Below are 23,474 nucleotides of genomic sequence, written 5' to 3' on the forward strand. Positions count from 1 at the left end.
TGATCCTTGCAGTCCCTTCTAACTCAGGATATTCTGTAAAACCGGTTTCTTAATTTCATTCAACAGATTTTTTTTTCTAGATGAAACCTGTGACTTGAATATGTTTCAGAGAAAAATATCTGCTGAACTCTTGTGTGGGACATCTGTGACTTCTCAGTTCTCAGTGCCCCCTTCATCGTCAGCGTAGAAATGCTGGAAATGCACAAAGTCGTGGGCTCTCTTCATACTTCCTCAGCTTTCGTTTTGAGGATGGCAGTACCTGTGACTTTCCACGTGCATCCCAGACCAACTGGGTGCTGAGCAGCACCATCCTTAGGCAGATTGGAATCGAGTTGTTAAATAAGTCATGGCTGCCGGAGTCAGCGCTGGCCTGTGGCCATCTCTTCATGGGAAGGGAGCAAGCAAGCAGAACTCCTCCTGTGCTAAAAACCCAGAGGCACTCAGTCCTGATGAGAAGTCAGTCTAGATGGTTTGAAACCAAAGCTTTGAGTTCTCTAAGTGAAGTAAATTGATACTGGTTTTGAAAGAAAGAAAGGAGATGTTGAATTCATTTTTGCTCACAGAAAAAATCTGATCTTGTGTAATATTTGGAGTGTGTGCTGTCTCATCTTCATACTCCTTTTTGTGGGTAGGCAATAATGAGCTGTACTGCACATCACATCATACACTTGAATATCTGTTGACATGATTAGAGTTCTTAGCCTCTAACATGCATTTAAATGTGGCACTTGGGTTCAGAAATGTTGTCTGTAATACCACGTGTGCTTTAGATGCTAGTACAGTGTTCCTTGTGCATGAAAGCACAAGTTCTCTAATTTTTTAATTATGGGATTCTCTTCTGGTTTGTGGCTTTAAACACTGTAATGTTGCTTCTTCCTTTGTTCACCTATTAAATGTTTCTGAATGCTCTTTCTACTTTTAGCAGCAGTAGAGGGAAAGGTTAGGTTTTATTGGCCAATAATTATGAAACTGTAATAGAAATAACTAGCACTAAGCTGTTGGTTTTTTTTTTTTGCTGTTTCTCTGTCATTTTAAACAGATGATTCACAATTACATGGAGCACTTGGAAAGAACCAAACTTCATCAGCTAACAGGGGGTGATCAGTTAGAATCCACAACGCACAGTAGAATTAGGTAAGCTATTTATTATGCTCTCACCCTGAAATGAAAGAAAAATCCATTCGTTTGTGTTTGCAAGACTTTGTCCTTTAATCCTACAACAACGATTTGGCTGAATCAGGAAGATTTGTTGTATGATTGGAATGCAGCAAGAGAATAGTGTAGAAATCAGTAGAGAAAAGCTTTTGCTGTTGTACTGCTGAACGTTGAGATATATCCTTTGTATGCTATCTTAATTTCAGCTCTTTTGGGTGTTTGCTTGAAGGTAGGTATCAAAAAATATCCCGGAATAATTGCAGTCCGCTGCTGCTTTGTGTACAGGTTGATGGAGGTGGGTATCTTGATACTCACTTGTTCTGGGGGCTTGATGTGAATACATTATGCAGATTTGCAGCTTTCCAGCCTATGAGCTGCGTGCGGAAGGAGGGGAGATCAGCTCTGGGCTGGCTGTGCCTGCGTCCGCATCAGTGCTGCGAGGAGCTCCGGTGCGAGGGGGGAGGAGAGGTGATGTCATTGCTGTGGAGCTGCTGCAGAAGAGTGGAAAGCTGCTGCTGATGGCATTGTTTTTGTGGCAGCGGCTGAATGACAGACTTTGCCGACAAAGATACACCCCTGGCCCCCGCGTAGCCGCCTCGGTCCCGGCGTTTCACCATGCCAGCGCAGCGCCATGAATCCCGGATGCATGCTGCTATTTGTGTTTGGCTTCGTTGGCGGGGCGGTGGTCATTAACTCGGCTATCTTGGTGTCTCTCTCTGTTCTGCTGCTTGTGCACTTTTCTATTTCTACTGGCGTGCCAGCTCTGACGCAGAACCTCCCAAGGATACTCAGGTACTCTGACCCACTGAACCTTGGCTGCACGAGCTCTCGCTTTTTCTCTGCTTTCTTTCCTTTTCAAACAGGGAGAGCAAGGATCACTGAAAGATGTCGACTGTGCGTGAATTTCAAATTCTTTTATAATTGTAATATTTATGGACAGGGATGTGGTAGTATGGTCATTGCACACTGGAATTTATTTGCCTTTTGTTTAAGCAAGTACGAGATCTGCCTGTATTTTTCCTTTTAAAGAAAGCTATTACATTGATCTGTAGTAATCTGCAAAAAAAGCTGAAGTGAATGTCACGGATAAAGCCTGCGTTTGTTGTGTTATTAGCTGCTTACGGGCTGGATGTGTGTAGCCATAAACACATGCATACTGAAGCCTTATGCTAACACATTTCATTCCTTTTTAATCTAATAAGTTATAGAATATTCTCAAATTGATAGACTGTTCAAATACCTTATAATTGCTCTTTAAAAAAAAATAAAATAACCTTGGTTATTGGCTGGGGGGGGAAAAAGTCTTTCCTCATTTAGGCATTAGAGCTCTTACAGCCTATTCACTATTGTTCAGCCAAATGTTATCCTCTCCCCGTTTTTCTGTACTTGTATGGCACACTGCCAGCTCTGCCCTCCCTCACACTACGTTCTGTGTCCTGGTTGCCTGGAGCAGAAGCAGGCATACGTTAGAATATGGTTACCAGAAGTAACATTTATGCTTTTTACCAGAATTACAGAAGGAGGAAACTGGAAAATTTGAAATGTAGCTTTCTGACCTGAAAACTTGGAGTACTTCAAAATTTAATAACAAACTTTATTGAAAGAGAGGAGAATGCTGAAAGTGTCCTCTAAAATAGCCATGTGACTTTCTGTAATACATGGTGAGTGTGGATGTTGTATGGGAGAATGCTTTTCAACCCAAGTCTGAGCACAGGAACGTTTTTCTGAAGGTTTAAAATCTATCAGTAGATGAAAGACTGTAATGCAGCGTAACAAAAACATGCACTCTAAATACGGAGAAATAAAGTGTTTGTAACTCTCTAGACTGATTTAGTTGTTAAGGCTGTATTTGTTTAAAAAAGGGCAGAAAACAAACCCAGACCACAACAAAAGCAGCAGAGCAAAATACTGAGCTTCAATTCAGGTAACTTTTTCAGGCTTCCTATATTTAAGCAGTCAGATGGTTTAAGAAAATTTGTTCTTCACGATGAGCTTTTGCTTCCCAGGTGAACGTATGTTGGATCCAAATGGTTTTTGGAAGCTATGCTTTTCCTGGCTCATCTTTTCCCAGTAATGCATCTAGGAGTTACAGGAATTTAAGCTCAGTTCCTTAGCTCATTATTCATATGAAAACAGTAAAGATGTAGGATGAAGGAATTTAATTGTAAACCAGTTGTGGTTTTTTTTACCATTAGTGGCTTATTACAGCACAGCATCTGGCTGCATATTCTGAAGGTTCCTGGAAATGCCTCAATATGTTGTTTCTGAGTATTAGTTTAGGATTTTAAAACATCAGCCTGCCTTCTGCTCACTGTCCTATTTTCAGGTACTTCTTGGACGTGGAGGCAGTACAAGGGGCTCTTTGCTCTCTAGGCAACAGCCGTTAAATAAGTTGAGACTGCTTCAGTCTAATTAGATCACTTAATGCAGGCATCCTCACAGTAAGCCCTAATTTCCAACAGAAGCTTCTTTTCAGGCTTCATTCACCTTGCAGTTCTGCAGTGCACCTGAACTGCTTTTTTAAATGGATGAAAAAAGGATGATAAAATGTATAGAAAACTATTCCTCAAAGAAGCACTCTTCAGTTGGGAACTGTTTTTCTGCTCCCCGTTTTGTCCAGATTCCCCCTTCTGACACGCACAAAGGAGATGAGCTTTGTGGTTGTCCTGCAGGCAGCTCTGTTTGCTCTGAGTCGCTGCAGGAGGCGTTTTGGAGCGCAGGGCTCTGCACAATGCGCCTTTATGGCTGCCCTTCTTTGAGGCTGAAGGGATCTTTTTTTTTTTTTTTTTGCTGCTCAACTTCTCAGCCAATGGCATGTCTTCAGCCTTTCTTTTATCATAATTTAAGCTTCTGTCGTCTTTTGTTCACAGTGGAGTTGTGGGAAATGTAAAGAAAAGCAGCGACAGCTGGAATCCAATCCTTTAGTTCTTTGGCCATTATTTTCCTGAATGCTTTTCAGCAGAGTTACTGCTCCAACAACTATCAACTATCTGATGCTTTTTATTTTGTAACCCGGACTGATTTTTGCATTACTTGCTTTGCTGCACATTTTGCTCTAATTCTGAATTTCCAGCTGAAGTTGGACCAATGTTTATGAAAGACCAAGGTGTGTGCACGTAAGAATTTCCAGACATCCCTAACAGCATCTTCATACCTGTCTTCTGGGAAGGTTCTTGATGAACAAAATCACTTACTATTCACATAGAGCATTTTTTGATGATGTCAAAATCTGCCAAATGGCACTTGGCTGCTTGATTGCTAAATAATTCTATTTTATTAATCTCTCCTTGACTACCTTCATATCTAGGCTTAAAAAAAAGCTTAGTTTTTCCTATGCTTTTCAATATTGCCTTCTGTGCTTTTGCGTATATCTTGTATGTAGTCACTAATTCTGCTTAGAAGTCTGAGGTTATGTTTATTTTGTGAAAAGCCTTGTAAAAATTGCTGTGTGACTGAGATTTGACTATCCTTGTAATGCTGAAATACATGGGATATTTCAAATGCTCGTATTTTCTTTGTATCTGCAGGGACACCTGCAGATGCTTTCTCTTGAGAAAAGTAATCTCCCATCGCTTGTGTGCGTTTATCTTCTGTCTTCAGTGTACTTAAAGGTTTACTTGAGTTTCACTAGTTGATTATGGCTCTTTTTTTCTGTATTTCATTGTTCTGTCTGAACAAATCCTCTGTTTTATCTTAATGCTATGCCCAGCTGATATTATACATTCTCAGGGCTGGCTGCAGCATCCTATGGATTGCGTTCTACACAATGTTTTTCCCTCATGCTGCTAAGAAGGCTTTTTGTTCACTGATAACGTTACTGATAGCAAGATTGGATATGGGAACGTTTGGGGAAAATGCAACATGTGAATCTTTGGAACTTTGAAATGTTTGTTGAGGAGAAGTGACAAAAGATAGCAAAGAGCAGGGATGAAGTTCTTTGCCTTCCTTACTGATGAAGTCAAGCTGAAGCTGTAGTTGTGATGTGAAACCAGTGCTGCTGCTTGCAGAAGCAGAGTGGTGTGGTAGCACTGGCTGCTCGTCTCTAGCTTTTCTCAAGCTTTTGTATGACTGTAGGGTGAAGCAGAGTTGAACTGATGTTTGTTGAAATTATGGTATTTCTGCCTTGGCTGGCTTTGACACTGGTAATTCCCTGACCTGTTTGTTTTTCTTCATGTTACACAAGTTCATATAAGTAAAGTGACCCTAAAGTCAGACTTCAGGATAATAGCTTGACTTTCCCAAAGGCTTCAGTTAATGATTAAGTTGAAGTTTTGTGGGGGTGTATACAAAAACAAGTGCAATGTGGTGTTTTCAGTGGTTGATGAAGACTAATCTTCCAAAGTTGACATTTTCATCTGTTTGTTCTGTTTCTGTAGAACTTCAGTTTGCAATAGATTAGATTTGGTGCCATCAGTACTACTGCCTAAAGCCATGGAATAGCCTATTTACAATCAAATAATGCAAAAGGAAAAATTAGTATATGCTGTAATGCAAACTGCATATGCTGTGTTCTGTATTAAGTAGAGAAAAGCATATGCATGTTTGACCCGTAATCTTAGAACTTCCCTACTGATTTCAGAGGCATACAGCAAAAGGTGTGTGACTGAAATGGCTGATATCTGTCTCTTTCCAACAGAAAGGAGCGGCCGATATCGCTGGGCATCTTCCCACTGCCTCCTGGAGATGCACTGCTCACACCTGAAGCTCAGAGAGAAGCAGGGGAAACACCTGGGTCAGAGCACTGGAAATTCCATGAGCTAAGCCAGCCACGGTCCCACACAAGCCTGAAGGTAAGTGATCAGTGTCTTGTGCTTCAGGAGGAACCCCGTGAACAAGGTATGGTTCGTTGCTGGAGGGAGGGGAGGGAAGGAATTGAAAGGGAGGAGGTAGAACTGTGACTTGTTTGTGCAAACCGAATAAGGTGTGGTAATTCAAATGAGTTTTGAGAGTAGAAACAGTTTGGGGTGCATTTTCCAAACAAGTGGTAATACAGTTCTTGTATTCACAAGTGTTTTTTCCTGACTAAGGACCATTTCCAAAGGTCACTAGCTTGTTCTCTACTGACCAGATATGTAAATAGAGTAAGCAGATCTGCTGATTTAACATTCTTCTGGAGGGAAAGCTTGGATTACTATATATTCTGAAGCAGCCTCTGCCTACTTGAACACATAGTATGGGTATACCACAGAGGTGGGTGACCAAACTTTCCTAAATTAGCCTGTGATATGATTTCCCTTACATGTAGCTTGGCTGTAATTCCTCCAATTGTCCTGCATTCCAGCAGTGGGAGGGTGGCACAGAGCAAGCTGCAGGAAGAGAGAAAATGCTGGAGTGCAGCAAGTCTGGAAGTGCACAGTGGGTCTGGAAGTGCAGCTTGAGGAACTCCAGGACATGTAATCTCTGCCTCCTTATGTTAGTGAAAGGGTTTGAGGAGAAGGGATGCACTGTTATTTCTGATACGTGGAGATTAAGTGATTTAGTCTCCTCCGAATTGAAACTAATTACCAGTGTGAGAATACTAAACTGATAAGAAAAAAAAAGCTCTGCAGAAATACCTGAAACTCAGACTTTTTTTCCCGAGAGGTCATATGGAAGTAATGGGAAGTGTGAGTAATGATTGATGATAAACAAATATCAGTGGCAGCAAGAGTGAGTGTCTAAAAACTTGTCACTCTTGGCTAGGGCCATGTTGGATCTTAAAATCTTCCTATTCCCTTTGTCCCACGCCAATTAATTTAAGTAAATTGACAGAGGTCTCCCTTTAGGAGAGCTGATTGAGATACAGATTACATAAAACCAGGAATAGGTAGGGATGGGATACAAAGGGACGTTTTTGATTCTTTGCTCAGAAAACTACACTGATTACCATATGTTGTCATAATAGGCTTCTTGTTGTAACTCCTCTCAAAATAGTTAACTGTTTAAAAACAGTTGTTGGCGAACAGTACGAACTGTGATCGTTTAAACCTATTTATTCTAAGTTGCCTTGGTCCAGAACAGTTTCTTGGGTGTGAGTATAAACCAAACAAACACAGTAGTTTAATGAGCAATGTTTATTGGGGGGGGGAGAGGGGGATAACCCTGAAATAAAATTCAGCAAATAGTAAAGTCAGAAGTGTAAAATATGACATAACTTGAGATTTCTGTAAGCCAAGGACCATCCTCTTCAGTGTTTTCTTTTGTACTTCAAGCCATTTTTCTTGAGCTTTGCATGCGAAAGTTGGTGGTCAGTCCATGCTGCAGCAGTTAGTGAATGCTTTTGGAATACAAAGATGTAGAAATGTTTGAACAGAGCCAACAGCTCTCTTGAGGTTTTATTCTGTGTTTGTGAGAACTCTGAATTCCCATGGGAAGGGCATTGTTCCCTCCCTTCTGTAAGTGCCTGCTGAATCACTCGGCTGTCGGCAGCTGGACTGTACCTATTCGAAAAGCTAGCTGGGGAGTAGTGTCTTTTATTTTTAATGGACACCAAGTATCTCATGTAACACCTTAATATATGGGTTTTGCTGCCTTGAATGACTACACAGTAAGTTATTCTGAAGGTGTTTGGTGGCTGAGATTTCTGAATAATTTTGTCAGAACATTAAACAATAATAGCTTATTCTGGAATTTACTACCAAGGGGATGAAAATGAAGTAATTGATAGGAAGATGCTTGAAGCAGCAGAGTTTGTGTCTAAGCAGGAATGTACTGTTACTGTGAGATGCAGGCTTTTCATTTATCCAGGTATATGTGAACGTGTAGCTTCCTCCTCGCTCTGATGAACTGAAGTCTTATCTGGCAAGGAAGAAGCAGAAGTAAAAAATTTAAAAATGGCAACTCCTGGTAACCTTATACTTGATACAAATGAAAGAAGACATGTCTCTATTCAGGTCTCTGTTCTTTAGTGAGGCTGACAATTCATCTTCATTTTGTTCTTGAAAAAGAACGCAAAAAATACAATAAATTAAAGCATCACAAAATATGAAGTTTTATCTCATTAAGTTTTGCTGGTGACAGTGTCCTAAATGGACCAGTTTGTGTTCATATCTGCAGTGAGATCTTGTTCACTGGTATGCTGCTGTTCAAGTGATAGTTAAGATGTCTGAATGCTAATACAGTTCTCTATGCTATATTTTTATACCAGTTAAATACGTGTTCTGCACCAGTGCTTCTGAATTTGTTCTTAAAGAAGTTATTTTAAGACATCATACATGTTTTGAATAAGTACAGATTCTAGAACAGCTTTGGAAAGACTGTCAGCAATTCACTTTTCAGCTAGAAGAGTTACTGATGGTGATGCAGCCTGCTGTCTGCGAGGCTTAACTGGAAAACCTAATAAACTTGTTGATATACTTTATTAATTTAGATATTGAAAAAGCATGGAAGTAAGGATGTGTGTTATGTAGCTATAATCTCCTTAACAGGAGTGAAAAACCACACCCATAGTCTAAAGATGCATTTGGTGGGTACAGAATGAAGGTATTCTTTCTATTTCTGCTTCTTTATATTTGCATGTTCTTCAGCAAAATGCAGGCATTTTATTACTCGTCCCTTAATGAAGAGTGTAACTCTTCCAGTCCTCCTTGTTTTTATTTTTTTTCAATAATTGTTCCATTTTAGGATGAGCTCTCTGATGTTAGCCAAGCAGGCTCAAAAACCACTACTCCAGCATCCACAGCTGCTTCAGATGTACCTGCACTGCCTGCTGAAACTCCTCAAAAGGAAGATGCTGAAGGATTTGCTAAGGACACAGACATGCAGAATGAGAAGCCGGACATAAGCAAGAATATTGAAGTACAGGTAGCTCAAGAGACAAGGAATGTGTCCACTGGTAAGCTGTGTTTCCTTTTTAGTGAGTTATCATTAAGGATCTCATGTAGTCATTGTGGAATTTCTTATTCTTGTGCCACAAATGACAAGTGTGTTTTTACTCTTTTTTTTAGGTGTTCCTTATCAGTGTTTGGTACAAGTCTGTTTTTTATTGGTGATGTTAGAATTGTTTCTGATGTTCCCATGTGAACAGCAGAAGTGGCACTCATCCAGGCAAAGTCTTGAAATGAGATAGATGTCTTCTCTGATAGGAATTAAGTTAAATTCAAGAGAAACTGGCTTAGAAATTCCAGTGTGCACCAGGATATCAAAATCCATGTATCTTTTCATGTGGTTACCTAAATAAGTCTTTAAATGAGTCTGTTAGGTTGATGGTCAACGTGGTATTATGTTTATGTAATGCCCTATCTCACAATTCACAGTGATTTTTGTTTTATTTAGACACCTTACTTACTTCTCTTTAGGTGGAAATGAAAATGAAGAAAAATCTGAAGTTCAAGCAATCATTGAGTCAACTCCAGAGCTGGATATGGATAAAGATCTCAGTGGATATAAGGGTTCCAGGTAAGTTGAATAGTGTGATTTGAGTAGGAAAAATAGTTTTAGAAGGTACCAGACTTCAGTTTCGAACTCATGACTTGTTTTGAATTTTTAAGACTGAGGTCATGCATTATATAATAAAATCTCCTACTTCTATGACCCTGTTTCTTTCCCCAAATTCCTCTGGAGGTTTTAAGTGTAACAGCAGTTCTTTAGTCTGTTTCTACACCTGAACCTCATTATACAGCAAACTTCAGAATGTTTCAGTATTCTTTCCGTGTTTTGATCAGAAGTTCTACTCCAGGAGGTCTTTTTCCCTTAAATCTAGTTTTCAAGATGCTTGTGTTTGTTGTGTTTGCCTTCCTGGCCTCTTGTGCTTTCTTTCATCTGCACATTTAAAATCTGGACTTATGACTGATTCTCAGAGTATTACAGCATTTTTTTTTTTATCAGATTCTGAAGGAGGAATCCCAGTTGTAGCATGCCTGAGTCTGATTCTTTTGCAGGCTATTGCTTGTGGAGGGTAACATTAGAGAAGATATGAAAACAGAATTTGGGACTCTAAGCCAAAAGTTTCTGAAAATGTTACTTGTTTTTATGGGGAACTATTCATAGCAACATAAAGGGAACTTTCTTTGGAGTGGGAATATGTTTTTCTTCTGCCTTCTTGGTGATGTTTGTTTTATTTCTTTGCATAGCACTCCTACCAAAGGCATAGAGAACAAAGCATTTGACCGTAATACAGAATCACTCTTTGAAGAGCTGTCATCTGCTGGTTCTGGCTTAATTGGAGATGTGGATGAAGGTGCAGACTTACTGGGTAAGAAGGGTTATTTAATGATGCTGTTTACAGGAGTGTTCCTTGGGAGTGAAATGTTTCATTATACTTACTAGGTTTACTGTTAGGAGTAATTTAAAAGTATCTGAGTCTTATCTGAAGTTAGTTAAATTGGAATTATGGAACAAAAAAAGGAAAATGTGGTCTTTCTTTAATCTTTTCGGGCACCAGGTGTACTATTCTTTATTCCAGTTTTCCATATATGTTATCTGACAAAAGGATTTTGTCTTGAACTGAAGCAGTCTTTTTTTAGTGCTGGATAACTTAATGCTGGTTATGCCCATCTGTAATTGCTTGGCTTTATCACAAGTCTGTGGAATATGATTTGTAAGAAAATTACAGTATAATGCAGTGGTGGTAATTTGAGAATGAAGCTATTAATTAAAAGCAGGGAAGAGGGAAAGGAACATTTCTTCTTTCCCCATTGAACAGGTTGCTGCTGCTTGTATGCTCACTGAACAGGTTGCAGTTTTGGGGGATATGAGTTGATCAGGAGCAAAAAGGCCATTAAAAAATCTTTCTATAAATGATTACTGTCTAGTATTATCACAAGGGGGTTTTGATCATATCAGTGTTTAGGCTTCATTTTCCAGTTTGTGTGCAGGTGCATCTCGTGTGTGCATGTGTTAGAAATGTATATAGAAAATCATTCAGCTTCTGTTTTCTGACAGTGCAGAGGTACAGATGCATAGCATTTAGAATTACTATGTGTGCAGGTGAGTTTCTGGCTAAGCATTCCACCAGAAGCCTACTTTACATCAAGCAGGGGACGTTTCTGAGACTATTTCCCACTTGGACTAAGAGACCTATTTTCAGTCTGAGAGAGGACTTCTCTTTGTTACTCTGTACTGCTTGGAATCCTGAGCAGGGAGAGCCATGCCATCCTTGCCAAATGTATTTCACCCAAACTCTTGCACTTTGTCATGTGGGCAGCTCGTGTCGCGTTCTGCGTGCAAAACCAGAGGTGCTGGAGAAGTAGTACAAACATTGGAACTTGTGCTCCTTATCTGCATGATAGAAATAAAATTTCTGTCCAGATTGCCTGATGATAAATACTTTGTTTTCCGTAGGCAAAAATAATATACTACTTAGCCTAATGTATCAGAGGTTTGTTACTGCCTTCCTTAGCACTTTCAGTAAAACCACTGCTGTTAGTATCAGTGTATGCAAAATGAACGTGCAGTAATGATTGTTATGCAGAATGTGATCTAATAGATGGACAACATAAAGACCATTTCACTTAAAACACAGCCATAGTCCAAACTACTTTGTACCACTCAGTAGCCACATCTGCATCCAGGGTAGCTGTGTTTCAAGCACTTGTTTTGAGGTCTGTGAAAGTAGTTAATTGGGATTCTCTAATGTTTTCTCTTGGGCTGCATACCCAGGGGAATATTCTGGTGTGTATGCTTCTCTTTTAAAAACAAATTGAAATTTGTTGCTTCTACAGTTAGGCGTTCTTGGCTGCTGCTCTCATGAAATACATTCTCTGCATTTTTCCCTGCTTGGTAACACTTTTTTTTTTTTTTGCCCTTGCACTCTTTTGGCTTTCTAGTTTTTGGTCATTTGTTATAATGGATCCTGAAATGTGTTTGAAGTGGTCCTGGCTACTTCTGTGACTTCTGAAAATGTTTAGAAGGAGCTCTTGGAGTAACATCCCTCTATGGCTGCAGTGAATGGGTTTCTCCCATTATTAACAAAGTACCATCAGCCAATCTAACCTCCTTCAGTATTCAATATCATTTGTTTTTAATCTAAAACTTGAGGAATTTAGACTTGCATGTCTGTTTTTAGAGTAACCCTTTTAATTGTTATGAAACTGTCTTTTAAGTCTGTTGGCAAAGTTACTTGAGAAGTTGTGTTCATAGCAAATAAGCCTCCACCATTAAGAGACTTTTTTGTGTGTTGATCTTGAATCAGGAGCACTACTGTCATCATTGTGATAACAGTGGAAGGTTTAATCTGAAAATACTTCTGCTGTACCAGGTGTAAACAGACCATATCTACCTTATTTTTAAAACCCTGCAATTGTTTACTTTACAATAGGGGTGAGAAATTAATTTCCAGAAATGCAATAATATTGAAGCAGCTACATGAAGAGTTAAGTTCATTTTTTGTATAGCATATTCCTATGAAGCATACTGAACAGTTAAGCATTTCTGATTACCTGCTTCTAAATTCTTTCACAGACAATAGACTTCTGTTAAATTACTGAATTTTTATAAGTCCAACCAATAGAAATGCTTGTGACAAATCTTATTTAACATCTTTCATATAAAGTCCTGCTTCTAACCACATCACATTTCACTTCCAGTTATTGGTGGTGGCTTTGTTTTAATTCACTCTTACTTCATAAGTTTAAGTATTTTACTGCTCTTCACCCATATTACCCCTTACATGAAATGTTTCTTGTTCTTGTTTTTGCTTTACATGGAATGCATGGGCTTTAAAGACCATAATTTCTTTGGTAAGGTATCATTTGCTCTGGGGAAATTTGCAGGGCTTTCACAATGTGAGCTTTAATCAGCATGTTTTGTCTAACTTACATACTTTTGACTCTTACCTGATGTAAAAGACATCGGAACACTGTAAAATTAACTTTTTGTGGACTAATGCTTCCCCACTGATGCCATTCCTGTTTATTTTCTGTTGAGTTGGTAATACCGTAGCATCCTCAATATGTATTTAGTAGGTGGAGGCAGCATTAGCCTGTTAGCCAGGGCTCCTTTAGTCTTTATTTGAAGGCAGGTTGGGAAGAAGGTGGAGGGGAAATCTAACTGTAGGAGGTAGATCCTGAAATTTCAGGTAGCTTGTAATTTTTTTTGCCAGGCTTCTTACTTAGAATTCAGCTACTGTTGGATAACAATAAAACAGCCTTTGAGAAAATCAGTTTCATCTGCTAATTCTGTGTGTTTATTTCCTTTGGAAAGGAATGGGTCGTGAGGTGGAAAACCTTATTTTGGAAAACACTCAGCTGTTGGAGACAAAGTAAGTGTGAATGGCTGCGTAAAAAATAATAGCAATATGTTCCTGTCCTCCTCTGTTACATGGAGACTTGTATCAGTCTCTGCATCTTTCTATCTTGAGGAGTGTAACTACTCCACAAACTCTTCTGAATTTTCTACTTTTTTTTCTAATTGCAGTGGTACAAATGTATTTTGTGAATGTTGGAGGTTGGCAGGAGGATTTGGCCTGTTTTAAGAAAATCTGATTTTTTGTTATAGTAGCTCTACATGAGAAACTTAAGCATGGTCAAGAATAAAACTGAACTGAAGCTGAATGTGCTGTGAGGCCGTAGTCAGTCCTTGTAATGATGTTTTAAATGTTTGTCTAGGAATGCACTGAATGTGGTGAAGAATGATTTAATAGCAAAGGTGGATGAATTGACCTGTGAGAAGGATGTCCTACAAGGTGAATTAGAGGCTGTAAAACAAGCAAAGCAAAAGCTGGAAGAGAAGAATAAAGAACTGGAAGAAGAGCTTAAAAAGTATGTTTAATACTGTGACTCTGAAAAAGAAAATTGCTGTGGTATTCAATGCAGCTATTTACTGTTTTTTTTGTTTTTGTTTTTTTTATTTAGAGCTCGTGCAGAAGCAGAGGAAGCAAGACAAAAAGCTAAAGAGGATGATGATGTAGGTGTATGTGTGCATGTGTATGTTTGTATTGATAATTCACAACTGGACATAAGACTGCATGCACTGAGTGAATGCTGCTAATTGCTTAAGTGGTAAACTTTTTCCATGTTAAAACAGATCGAAAGAGCCCAAGTGAACTTAAATTCACTATCTCTATCTTTCCTGAAGAACTGCTTTTATTCAGATTGTACTAAATTTGAAAGGATGGGTGGAGAGGATGGTATGGCAGAAAGCGCTGAGTAAAATCAAGTTAGTTTTTACAAAGCTCCAAACAGTTTAGAATCTGGAATTGTGCCCCAAACTGACTCTTGTCTGAAGGCAGAGGCTGACTCTGCAAGGCCCTGCTGTGCTCCTTTGTTCATTCTGTGTTTGTTTTTTTGTGTTCAGAGTGATGTCCCCACCGCTCAGCGGAAGCGCTTTACTCGTGTTGAAATGGCTCGTGTTCTGATGGAAAGGAATCAGTATAAAGAGAGGCTGATGGAACTTCAGGAAGCTGTCCGATGGACTGAAATGATAAGGTAAAAGACACTTAGCTCCTTGGATTTCACTTGCTTTATTTGTGTGTGATCTGGTCGGTAGACTTGTCTCCTTGCCTGCCCATGAATAAGTTCTTGAAGTTATGTGCATGTATTGATTTGCTAGAATGGGATCTTGGTGACACCTCTGAAAATGTATTCTTTCACGTGATGTGAAATAAACACTCCTTGAGAAAATGGAAATGGTTATAAAGCTTTTTTAATCATCAGTGTTTCTTGGGGTAAGAAGTTAACATCGTGTGCGTGCATCTTAAAGCAGTGCGCTCAGTTAGCAGCTGAAACCTCAAAAAAGTAATACAGTCAGCCTTCAGATTGAGTATAATCCATGCATAAGATCTTGAATAGTGCAGGAGAAAGCACAATTTTAAAATCGCAAGATTTGTTAAATATTAATTAGTGAACTTGGTCTAGCTTGCATCTTGAATACTGAGTTACCTGGAGGGGATGCCACCCCCCAGTCGGTTCCATGTCCAGTGGTGTCATTTGCTGCCGCCTGCTGGTCAGGTACAGTGGTGACATTCGTTTTTGTCGTTGTCCTTAATGCCCATGAGCCATTCTGAGTCTGAGAGAAATGTGTATTCCCAAGCAGCTGTGGCTTGCTTTTCTGTAGCTATAGTTATTGTCTCCTCCAGAAATCTCATATCTCTGTTATTGGGTTTATGACTTCAGGGGCAGTCATCATCGTTTATTTACTATTGTGTCAAAAAGTAAAATTTTAAAATAAAAAGCAGTGGTTAGAATATTCAGGTGGAAGAATTTAAAGTTTGTTTTAATCTGTTTTCATTGTAAAATGTTGCATGAGTTTTCCATCCTGTTTACAGAGTACTTACTAGCTGTTTGTGATGCATGTTTATGTTGGTGATGGCAGTGTTGTGCTTGTTAGAGGTGCTGGTGTGAAGAAACTGGCTTTGATTCTTTCAATATCAGTTGTTCTGTTCTGTAAAAGTAAGTCGCATGCTGTCCTGTTCCTTCCCTCTTCAGATTTTTATTAACACTTACTCAGTAAACTTAAAATGTGTTTCTTGTAGAGCATCAAGAGAAAATCCAGCCATGCAAGAAAAGAAGAGATCAAGCATTTGGCAGTTGTAAGTATTAAAATACAACTCACTAACAGTAAATAAAAGACCCTAACCAATTAGCTGGCACATTTTTATATGTTAGCTAATTGTCTTTCAGCAAATGGAGATGTCTTAATCGTTTTCCTCTCGTTACCTAGCATGCCCGCTCGGTAAGACTGTTCTTGAAGACAAATACATCGTAAGCTGCATCCTCTAATGAATGGCTGTGCACTCTGTGAAGTTAAATGCCAAAGTGCTGTAACTTCTTTGTAGCTGGATATGCACCAGAACTGATTTTGATTTCTTTTATGATGAACAATAGAAACTTGAATATCTTGTGTGGATTGCATTTATTTCAGCTTCCTTTTTCTCTATGAAGTATGGTTTACTCTATCAATTTTCCTTTCTAACTTGAAGCTCTTTAGATCTGAAATGGTGTTATTCACAACAAGATACCTGGCAAATAATCCTCTTGTGGTTTGCTGATATCTAATATATTTCTAGCTCAGGGAATGGTGGAAATTTTAGAATGCACTGTGCATGAACTAACGCGCATCATAAAACTGTCTTCCAGATGTAAGTTCACATCCTAGTTTTCTTGAATTATTCATTCAAGATCCTATTACATTCAATATACAAACGGTCAGTAATTCTTCAAGAACTTCTATTGACATGACTTTCTTTGCTTTGAAAGTATTTGAGTGTGTAATGACTGCTGTGTTGGTCTCTACTTTTAGTCCAGCTGACTTGAGAAGGCTATCCTGTGTGATGCTTTGCCTGCACAGTTAAGTCTGAATGTACCTTAATCTTAACAGTTTTCTTATTCTATTCTAGTTTTAGCAGGCTCTTCAGTTCATCTAGCAATACAGCTAAGAAACCAGAACCTCCTGTCAACGTTAAATATAATGCTCCAACCTCACATATTACTCCATCAGTCAAGAAAAGAAGCAGTACCTTATCTCAATTGCCAAGTGACAAATCTAAAGCCTTTGAATTCCTCAGTGACGAGTAAGGCACCTTGGTTTCATAATACTAGATATGATCTATCCAATATTTGTCCCCTTTTTTTTTTTTGTTCTCTTGAGGTCAAAAAAACAATCTTGCTAAGAGAACTGTAATGTTCTGAAGTGAATACTGATACCTGGGAGATCAGTGTAGTTTAGTTGCACAGCAGTGACTGATTCTGGGCAGCCAGCAGTAGTGTGGTGTTTAGCACACACCACTGCATTTTATAAAAGCACTTTTAGTCATAGGAGGCAGCAATCAGTACACTTACTTAGCTATAATACTTTGGGAATTAATAACTATTCAGATACTTCCAGTTTGGTACAAAAAGACAACATGTGTCAGGCTGACTGGTATCTTTATTTTTTCATCCATGCTTCTTTTTGGCAGTACATCCTTTTGGCTTACAGCTTCATGACTTCCAGTAACTGCGTAACCCATGCAGTTAATTTTTATGGAAGGGTACTGACAGTAGTCTTTCTGGTTTGCCTATCTTAACCAGGTTCCTTAAAAATAGCCCCCAGGAAATCTGATGTTATACAGATGAGTTTAATGACAGCTTCAGTGATACACAGAATTTTAAAAAATGTAAGTAATAGGTTCTTTAATAACGATTCCTTCCTAGAACTGAAGCCAGTTTAGCCTCACGCAGAGAGCAGAAAAGAGAGCAGTATCGTCAGGTGAAAGCCCATGTCCAGAAGGAGGATGGTAGAGTGCAAGCATTTGGCTGGAGTCTACCTCAAAAGTACAAACAGGTATTGTGCTCATTTTCGAGTGTAATGGTGGTAATTTCATTGTGAAATTCTGACAGACTAGGGAACTGTTATTTCGTAGCTGAGCTGATTTCAGCACTTTTGTTTTGCTCTAACTTTGACATTTGAAGGCAGCCTTTCTGAAAAAATCCACAAAGCAAAAACTCTTTAAGCATATTTAACAAAATTAGTCAACTGATTCTGACAACTGTAAATATCTTTGGATGTCTCTTTTTTTTTTGCTTAGGTGGCAAATGGTGGCCAAGGTGACAATAAGATGAAAAACTTACCTGTACCTGTTTACCTGAGACCTTTAGATGAGAAGGATACCTCTATGAAGGTAGAATATTTGGAGCTGTTTATAGAGACTGTGTTTTAGGCAGTCTGTAGCATGATTCTGTTTTATAATTTTAATTTTCTTTCTGTAGTGCAGTTGTAGTTAAATTCTGCAAGTTTTACAGGTTGTAATAAAGCTCAAGTGAATCAGAATTCAAGCTTCAGTAGAAACATATATGACTTCAACATTAATGAATTCCTTAAACTGGACTGCAGAAAGATCCTAATTTTGATATTGGTGCACTTAATGTCTTTTTTATTAGTTTAAGATAAACAAAATCTTTTTCTTCCAAGCTGTGGTGCGCTGTGGGAGTAAACCTGTCAGGAGGGAAGACACGGGATGGCGGGTCTGTGGTTGGTGCCAGCGTGTTTTACAATGATGTGGCTGGCACGGATGCAGATGGCAACAAGCAGCGCACAGGATCTCAAAGTAGCTTAGACAGACTCGACCAGGAGCTCAAGGTAAGATCGCTATATGGGATGTTGAAGAGCTTGTATAGTTACATACCTTTACTGTTTATCTGTTGCTTAAACTTGATTACCAAACACATTATTAGTGGTAACAGTTTATTTCTCGGGAAGTCATCCATGCAGGGTACTTGCATCAGGAGAAAAAACCTAAAATATTTTTAATTCTTTTCTGTGTCTCAGCTTGTTGTTAAGCCTCAGGAGCCAGTCCATTTTAGAACACAACAATGTGTTCCTTATGCTAGTAGAGCTGCCTGCTTTGAGGGGCAGGAAAAATACTAAGGTGTCTGAGACTAACATTTTTAAGTGATGGCACAATGCATTCATGAATGTAGTAAACTGAACAGAAATCTTACTGAGGGCATAGAAATGAAGGCTTAACTTTAGTTTGAATTGCACTGCAGCATCACAGTCTGTGGTGATGACTGTGGTAGCTGACGTGTTAATTACTTTGTATTATACTTGTTTGGCTGTGTAATTGTGTGGTTAGAACTATCTTATATTGTGTCTATGTGAGTATGAAATACGAGGGTTTTTAATGTTCTCTATGGGTTTGGAGCAAGTAAATAACTTATTTTTACAGTGACATTAAAGCTATATTGGCATGTGGTAAGTGATCAAGTACAGTAATATATTTCAGGTCAATCGGGGTACTTTTATTCTTGTCCCTCTTGTCATTCACTTCTGCTCTGCTTCGTTCTCCTTCAGGACCAGCAGAAGGAGCTGAAACATCAGGAAGACTTATCCAGTCTAGTCTGGATCTGTACAAGCACACATTCTGCTACAAAAGTCATCATTATTGATGCTAATCAACCAGGAAATATTCTGGACAGTTTCATTGTTTGTAATTCTCACGTGCTTTGTATTGCTAGTGTACCAGGTAAAGACTTCATAAGCAAGACCTAAAACTTCTTGAAGTGTATCATGTTTAGATTTTCTTAAGCAGTGATAAAATCTAAGATCAGTGTGATAAAATATTTCTGTAGCATAGCGTTAAGAAGTGTTTAGCTTGAGGGAAATCTTTGTTTTGTTTTGATTTTCAGTTGGCTTTTGACTTGAATTAAGTAAAAGGTAGTGAGATGTCAAGAACTAAGGAGAATTGTTTTTGTCTGCTGTATTATAAATGGTACAGCAGTGCCATTGTTTTACAGAACTGTGGACATAATTTAGGAAAAACATACTGGATTTTATTCTTGCTTAAGTAGTAAATCTTGGAACTACCTGTAGAGGGAATCTTTGTTATATTAAGGGTGTATGTAGAGCAGTGTAATAGCAAGTCATGATTTTGGAAAACAACAAACTGTGCTTTTGGGCTTCTTGTTTCTTGTAAAAGCGTTCGGTAATAGTTTCAGTGAAGTAGTGTTGTGTAATAGAAGAAAATTCCTCCCAAGGAAGATTTGAACAAGTCATCTTTTGGTATTGTCAAACTGATAAAATTCAAAGGAGGGGGTAGTTTCAGATATTTGGGAAGTTATGAGAAATAGGAGGCCACAAAACTGGCAAGTGAGGAGAATAACTTGGAATAAGTTCTTGAAAGTAAGCTTTGATGTTGCAAGTTATGCTACATTAAAGTTGTATGTAACCTATAAAATGAAGAGAGCATAAAAAAGTTTCTTGGCATTTATAGCATTTTACTGTTTTTAAGACTTAAGAGTATTTGAGAGGATTTGAAGGCAGAAAAGAACCTGCTTTTTTCTAGTACAAAGGATGTTTTGGAGTGAAATTATCTATAGAGATGTAGATAACCCTGCATATAAGTATCTGTCATGAAATTTAATTTGTTTGAAATGGAAATAAAGGAGTTAAAGAACTCTGCACACTGAGATTGTGGGCTATGACTTTCAGATATCAGCGTATGTAGGTGCTGCTTTTGCTTTTTGAACAAATTTACTCAGTGATAGCATCTTTAGCGTCCCTCACGTTAAAAATTCTTTTGTAGGGGGGTATTCTCCATGTTAAATCTCATGCTGGACAGTTCCCTCAGTCTGAAAGCTTAGATTGTTGTTAGATACAGAGGTGGATGGCCTCTATGCCCATGGAAACATGCAACTTTAATCTCTTTCAGGAGCAAGGGAAACAGACTATCCTGTGGGAGAGGAAGGGTCTCAAGAAGTGGATCCCAATCAAGTGGACAAGTCATCTCTGTGTGGAAGTATGACTAGCAACAGCTCTGCAGAAACTGATAGCATGCTGGGAGGAATAACAGTGGTTGGCTGTACTGCAGAGGGTGTTACAGGAGCACCTGTAGCTCATAGTGCAAATGGTGCCTCGCCAATGGCAGAGAAACAGTCAGGTACGAAAATCTTACAAATGCACTTGGGTTGTTCCTGATGTAGCTGAGAAAGTGAATGGGGCAGGTATTTAATAAGTTGTCTTTAAAAGGTGGTGTAAAACAAGTATTCTATGGGAAATGGCTTATAAATCTGACATACTTGCAGCTGAAAACTTTGTGGAAGTGCTATCACGTGGGTGTAGGCAGTTGCTTCTTTCAAATCCCTTTCAATGAAGTCAGTCTTTAGTATGGTCTTAAGATAAATTTTTTCACCTATTGTTTAAAATGCTGACCTCCTCTTGACAAATGGTTGGAGAAGATGTGGATGTTTGCTTTATCCTGAAAGGTCTCAGTAGAGATTTAAGTGAAGCTGCTTAAAGTGCATTTGATGCTTCACTGATACCAAAACTTTGGTGTTTCTGATCTTATTTTTTTAGCTGAGATAGCTGGACTGTGACTGTCTGGTTGGTTGTTACAGCTCATTGCTTAAGATCTAAGCATCAAATTCTGGCTGCTTTATATTGTTGAGAATTCTCTTGCTGTTTTTAGTTTTTCGAGTCTTTTGTTCCACAGATATTGCAAATGAAAGTAATTCAGTAGATGACAACATTCCAACTGCAGAAGAGGCAACAGAAGCAACAGAAGTCAGTGCAGGGACAGAAGATATAACTGATATTGGACAAACTGGAGTCTATACAGAGCACGTCTTTACAGATCCTCTGGGAGTGCAGAACACAGAGGCATCTCCAGTGTACCAGCCTGGGTATGTAATTGGAGTCATAACTCTTGAATTATATTTGGTAAGGAAAACACTTTCAGAAATGCATGGGGACAGAAGGTAATAGTTGTTTCTCTTGCAAAGGAGGCTTATGTAAGTAACTTTGATACAAGGTGATACATGCTTTGCATACATGAGGTGGTCATCTCTGTACAGTATCTCTTATATGTGAATTCATATGACATGAGTACAGACACCTCCAGAATGCTGTAATGATTGTCCACCAGTTTGTCACTGAGTCATTTTAGAGACTTAACATGAATAGCAGCGGCCTAGAAATGCCTATTCAAATTTCCTGTTTCCCTTTCTCCTGACCAACCAGTTGTTCAAATGTATGTTTTTTCTCGGAATAATCAGTCTGAGTTAGTTACAGGAGTGGAGAACAAGCTCGAAAGTAAACAATATTTCAAATGGTAATATGTTTGAAATCTTCGTTCTCCTCATACAGGTGGGCATTGCAGTCTTTTGATAAGTGTTTTTCTATGTGCCTGGGATGCTGTGACTGTCATTCCCCTGAGATACCAGTAAGGCTGTCAGGCTTGTAGGCACACTTGGGAGGAAGAAATTGATACATTTTTGTTAGTATCATTAATGTATGTTATGTACAGTTACTGTTCCTTAAAGACTGTGTTCTTCAAAAGCAAATGTGGATGCCGGCAGCAACAGAGTGCATACCTGTGTTACCTGTGTTACTCTGAGCAAGCCACACGCTTTATTCAACATATTTAAACTGTCTTTTAGCACTGAGTCAGAGCTATATAAAGATGTTGCAGTTTTGCCAAATGAGCAAGATCTAGTGAGAGAAGAAGCACAGAAAATGAGTAGCCTTTTACCAACGATGTGGCTTGGAACACAGAATGGATGGTAAGAAAATATTACTCTAACTTTTATTTGGAAAGTTATTTTAAACTTGCATCTTGGGCCTATACAGGCTAATAACTGTCTTGTGTCAAAACTAAGTGCAAGGAATTCTTGAGAGCCTAAACCTTATGCACTTGACTTCATTTAAGCATTACAGAATTCCAAGTAAGCATTGTAAGCGACATTGCAAGCTCTTATTGACAGATAAATACTTTCCTGCAGCTGAATGTTTAGTAGTGGGGGTAATTATAGTTGATATTTTTAGGATACAATATTCAGTATTATGCTAGAAAATATCTTTTATCTTTTTACTACAGACATATGTACAAAGGGCTTTGTAATGTTTTTAGATATCTGGCAAATTGTTCTGTCTGCTCATATAGTTCTTTCAGTCTTTATGTAGTTTTCAGTAGAAGATGAAAACCTGATTTTCTTCTATCTGTGGATCTCAGTTACGTGGTTCTTGCCTCTGTTTTTTCTCTTGCCCAGTAGACCTTTCATAGTGCTTTTAATCCTTCCTGATTTGTCTTTGCAGCCTCTATGTTCATTCGTCAGTGGCTCACTGGAGGAAATGTATTCATGCCATTAAACTTAAAGATTCTATTCTCAGTATTGTGTAAGTCTTGAAAGAATGTCATGTAAATCATAATGAACTTTTTTTAAAATTCTTAGTTTTATATTTCTTCAGACACTGTGAATGTCAGTTCCTGTAAGGGAATGCGTATTCTTTGAGGGGCAGTGGAGAACACCTGGGGAGTGAGAAAGTAAAAAGAACTTTCTATATATTGAAAATGCTATGAATCAACTGAGTTCCTTTGTGGCTGCGTACTCAAAACAGTTACAGATTGTTACCTCAGGGTTCTCTCTGGACATGGTAGCTACTTTTTTAAAACTATCTGAACTGAATTTTGAGTCACTAATTACTGTGCCTTTTCTTGAGCGAGAGACCAAAACACTAGAGCTAATGCTAGTGTGAGAAGTATACTGAAATTTAGAATATTTATACTTTAAACCTGCATTTTGAGAAATGTGATCTAATGATGTATATTCTTGTACCTCCTTTCTTTTACCAGACATGTGAAAGGAATAGTATTAGTTGCACTAGCTGATGGAACACTAGCAATATTTCACCGAGGAGTTGGTAAGCATTCTGTTGGGTCTTGGAAGTGAAGTTATGACAGTACTTCTGAAGTAAATGTGCCATTTATAAATAGCATTTTAAAAATGCTCTCCTAATGACCATTTTGCAGACTACTTGATCTCATTTCTTTTGTAATTTCAGGTACTTACACTTTTTTAGTACTTCAGTTCAGGGAAACTATAAATGCATCAGTTAGGAATCTTCTGTTCTTGATCTGAGACACCCATGTTCTTACTGAACTCATGACCAATATTCTGACTGAAGTTCTTTATGGTGCTTAAAGGCAT

General features: G+C 38.5%; 1 protein-coding gene across 2 annotated transcripts in view; it reads left to right on the plus strand.

Moving 5' to 3' along the window:
- Positions 1-1,579: 1,579 nt before the first annotated feature.
- Positions 1,580-23,474, plus strand: part of SPAG9 (sperm associated antigen 9) — a 35,198-nt gene continuing 13,303 nt past the window's right edge. Inside the window, exons 1-20 of one of the 2 annotated variants that reach the window (XM_010721602.3) lie at positions 1,580-1,947; positions 5,792-5,945; positions 8,758-8,968; positions 9,432-9,531; positions 10,206-10,327; positions 13,276-13,333; positions 13,680-13,832; positions 13,926-13,977; positions 14,368-14,498; positions 15,545-15,601; positions 16,409-16,582; positions 17,205-17,334; positions 17,579-17,671; positions 17,962-18,129; positions 18,844-19,015; positions 20,201-20,428; positions 20,981-21,170; positions 21,927-22,049; positions 22,582-22,662; positions 23,120-23,187. In XM_010721602.3, coding sequence (XP_010719904.1) covers positions 1,787-1,947; positions 5,792-5,945; positions 8,758-8,968; positions 9,432-9,531; positions 10,206-10,327; positions 13,276-13,333; positions 13,680-13,832; positions 13,926-13,977; positions 14,368-14,498; positions 15,545-15,601; positions 16,409-16,582; positions 17,205-17,334; positions 17,579-17,671; positions 17,962-18,129; positions 18,844-19,015; positions 20,201-20,428; positions 20,981-21,170; positions 21,927-22,049; positions 22,582-22,662; positions 23,120-23,187 — 2,626 coding nt within the window. In that variant the 5' untranslated portion in view covers positions 1,580-1,786. The remainder of the gene's footprint in view (positions 1,948-5,791; positions 5,946-8,757; positions 8,969-9,431; positions 9,532-10,205; positions 10,328-13,275; positions 13,334-13,679; positions 13,833-13,925; positions 13,978-14,367; positions 14,499-15,544; positions 15,602-16,408; positions 16,583-17,204; positions 17,335-17,578; positions 17,672-17,961; positions 18,130-18,843; positions 19,016-20,200; positions 20,429-20,980; positions 21,171-21,926; positions 22,050-22,581; positions 22,663-23,119; positions 23,188-23,474) is intronic. The other variant, XM_010721603.3, reaches the window with a different exon arrangement.

This window comes from Meleagris gallopavo, chromosome 20 (assembly GCF_000146605.3).
Source record: "Meleagris gallopavo isolate NT-WF06-2002-E0010 breed Aviagen turkey brand Nicholas breeding stock chromosome 20, Turkey_5.1, whole genome shotgun sequence".
NCBI classification, from domain to species: Eukaryota; Metazoa; Chordata; class Aves; order Galliformes; family Phasianidae; genus Meleagris; species Meleagris gallopavo.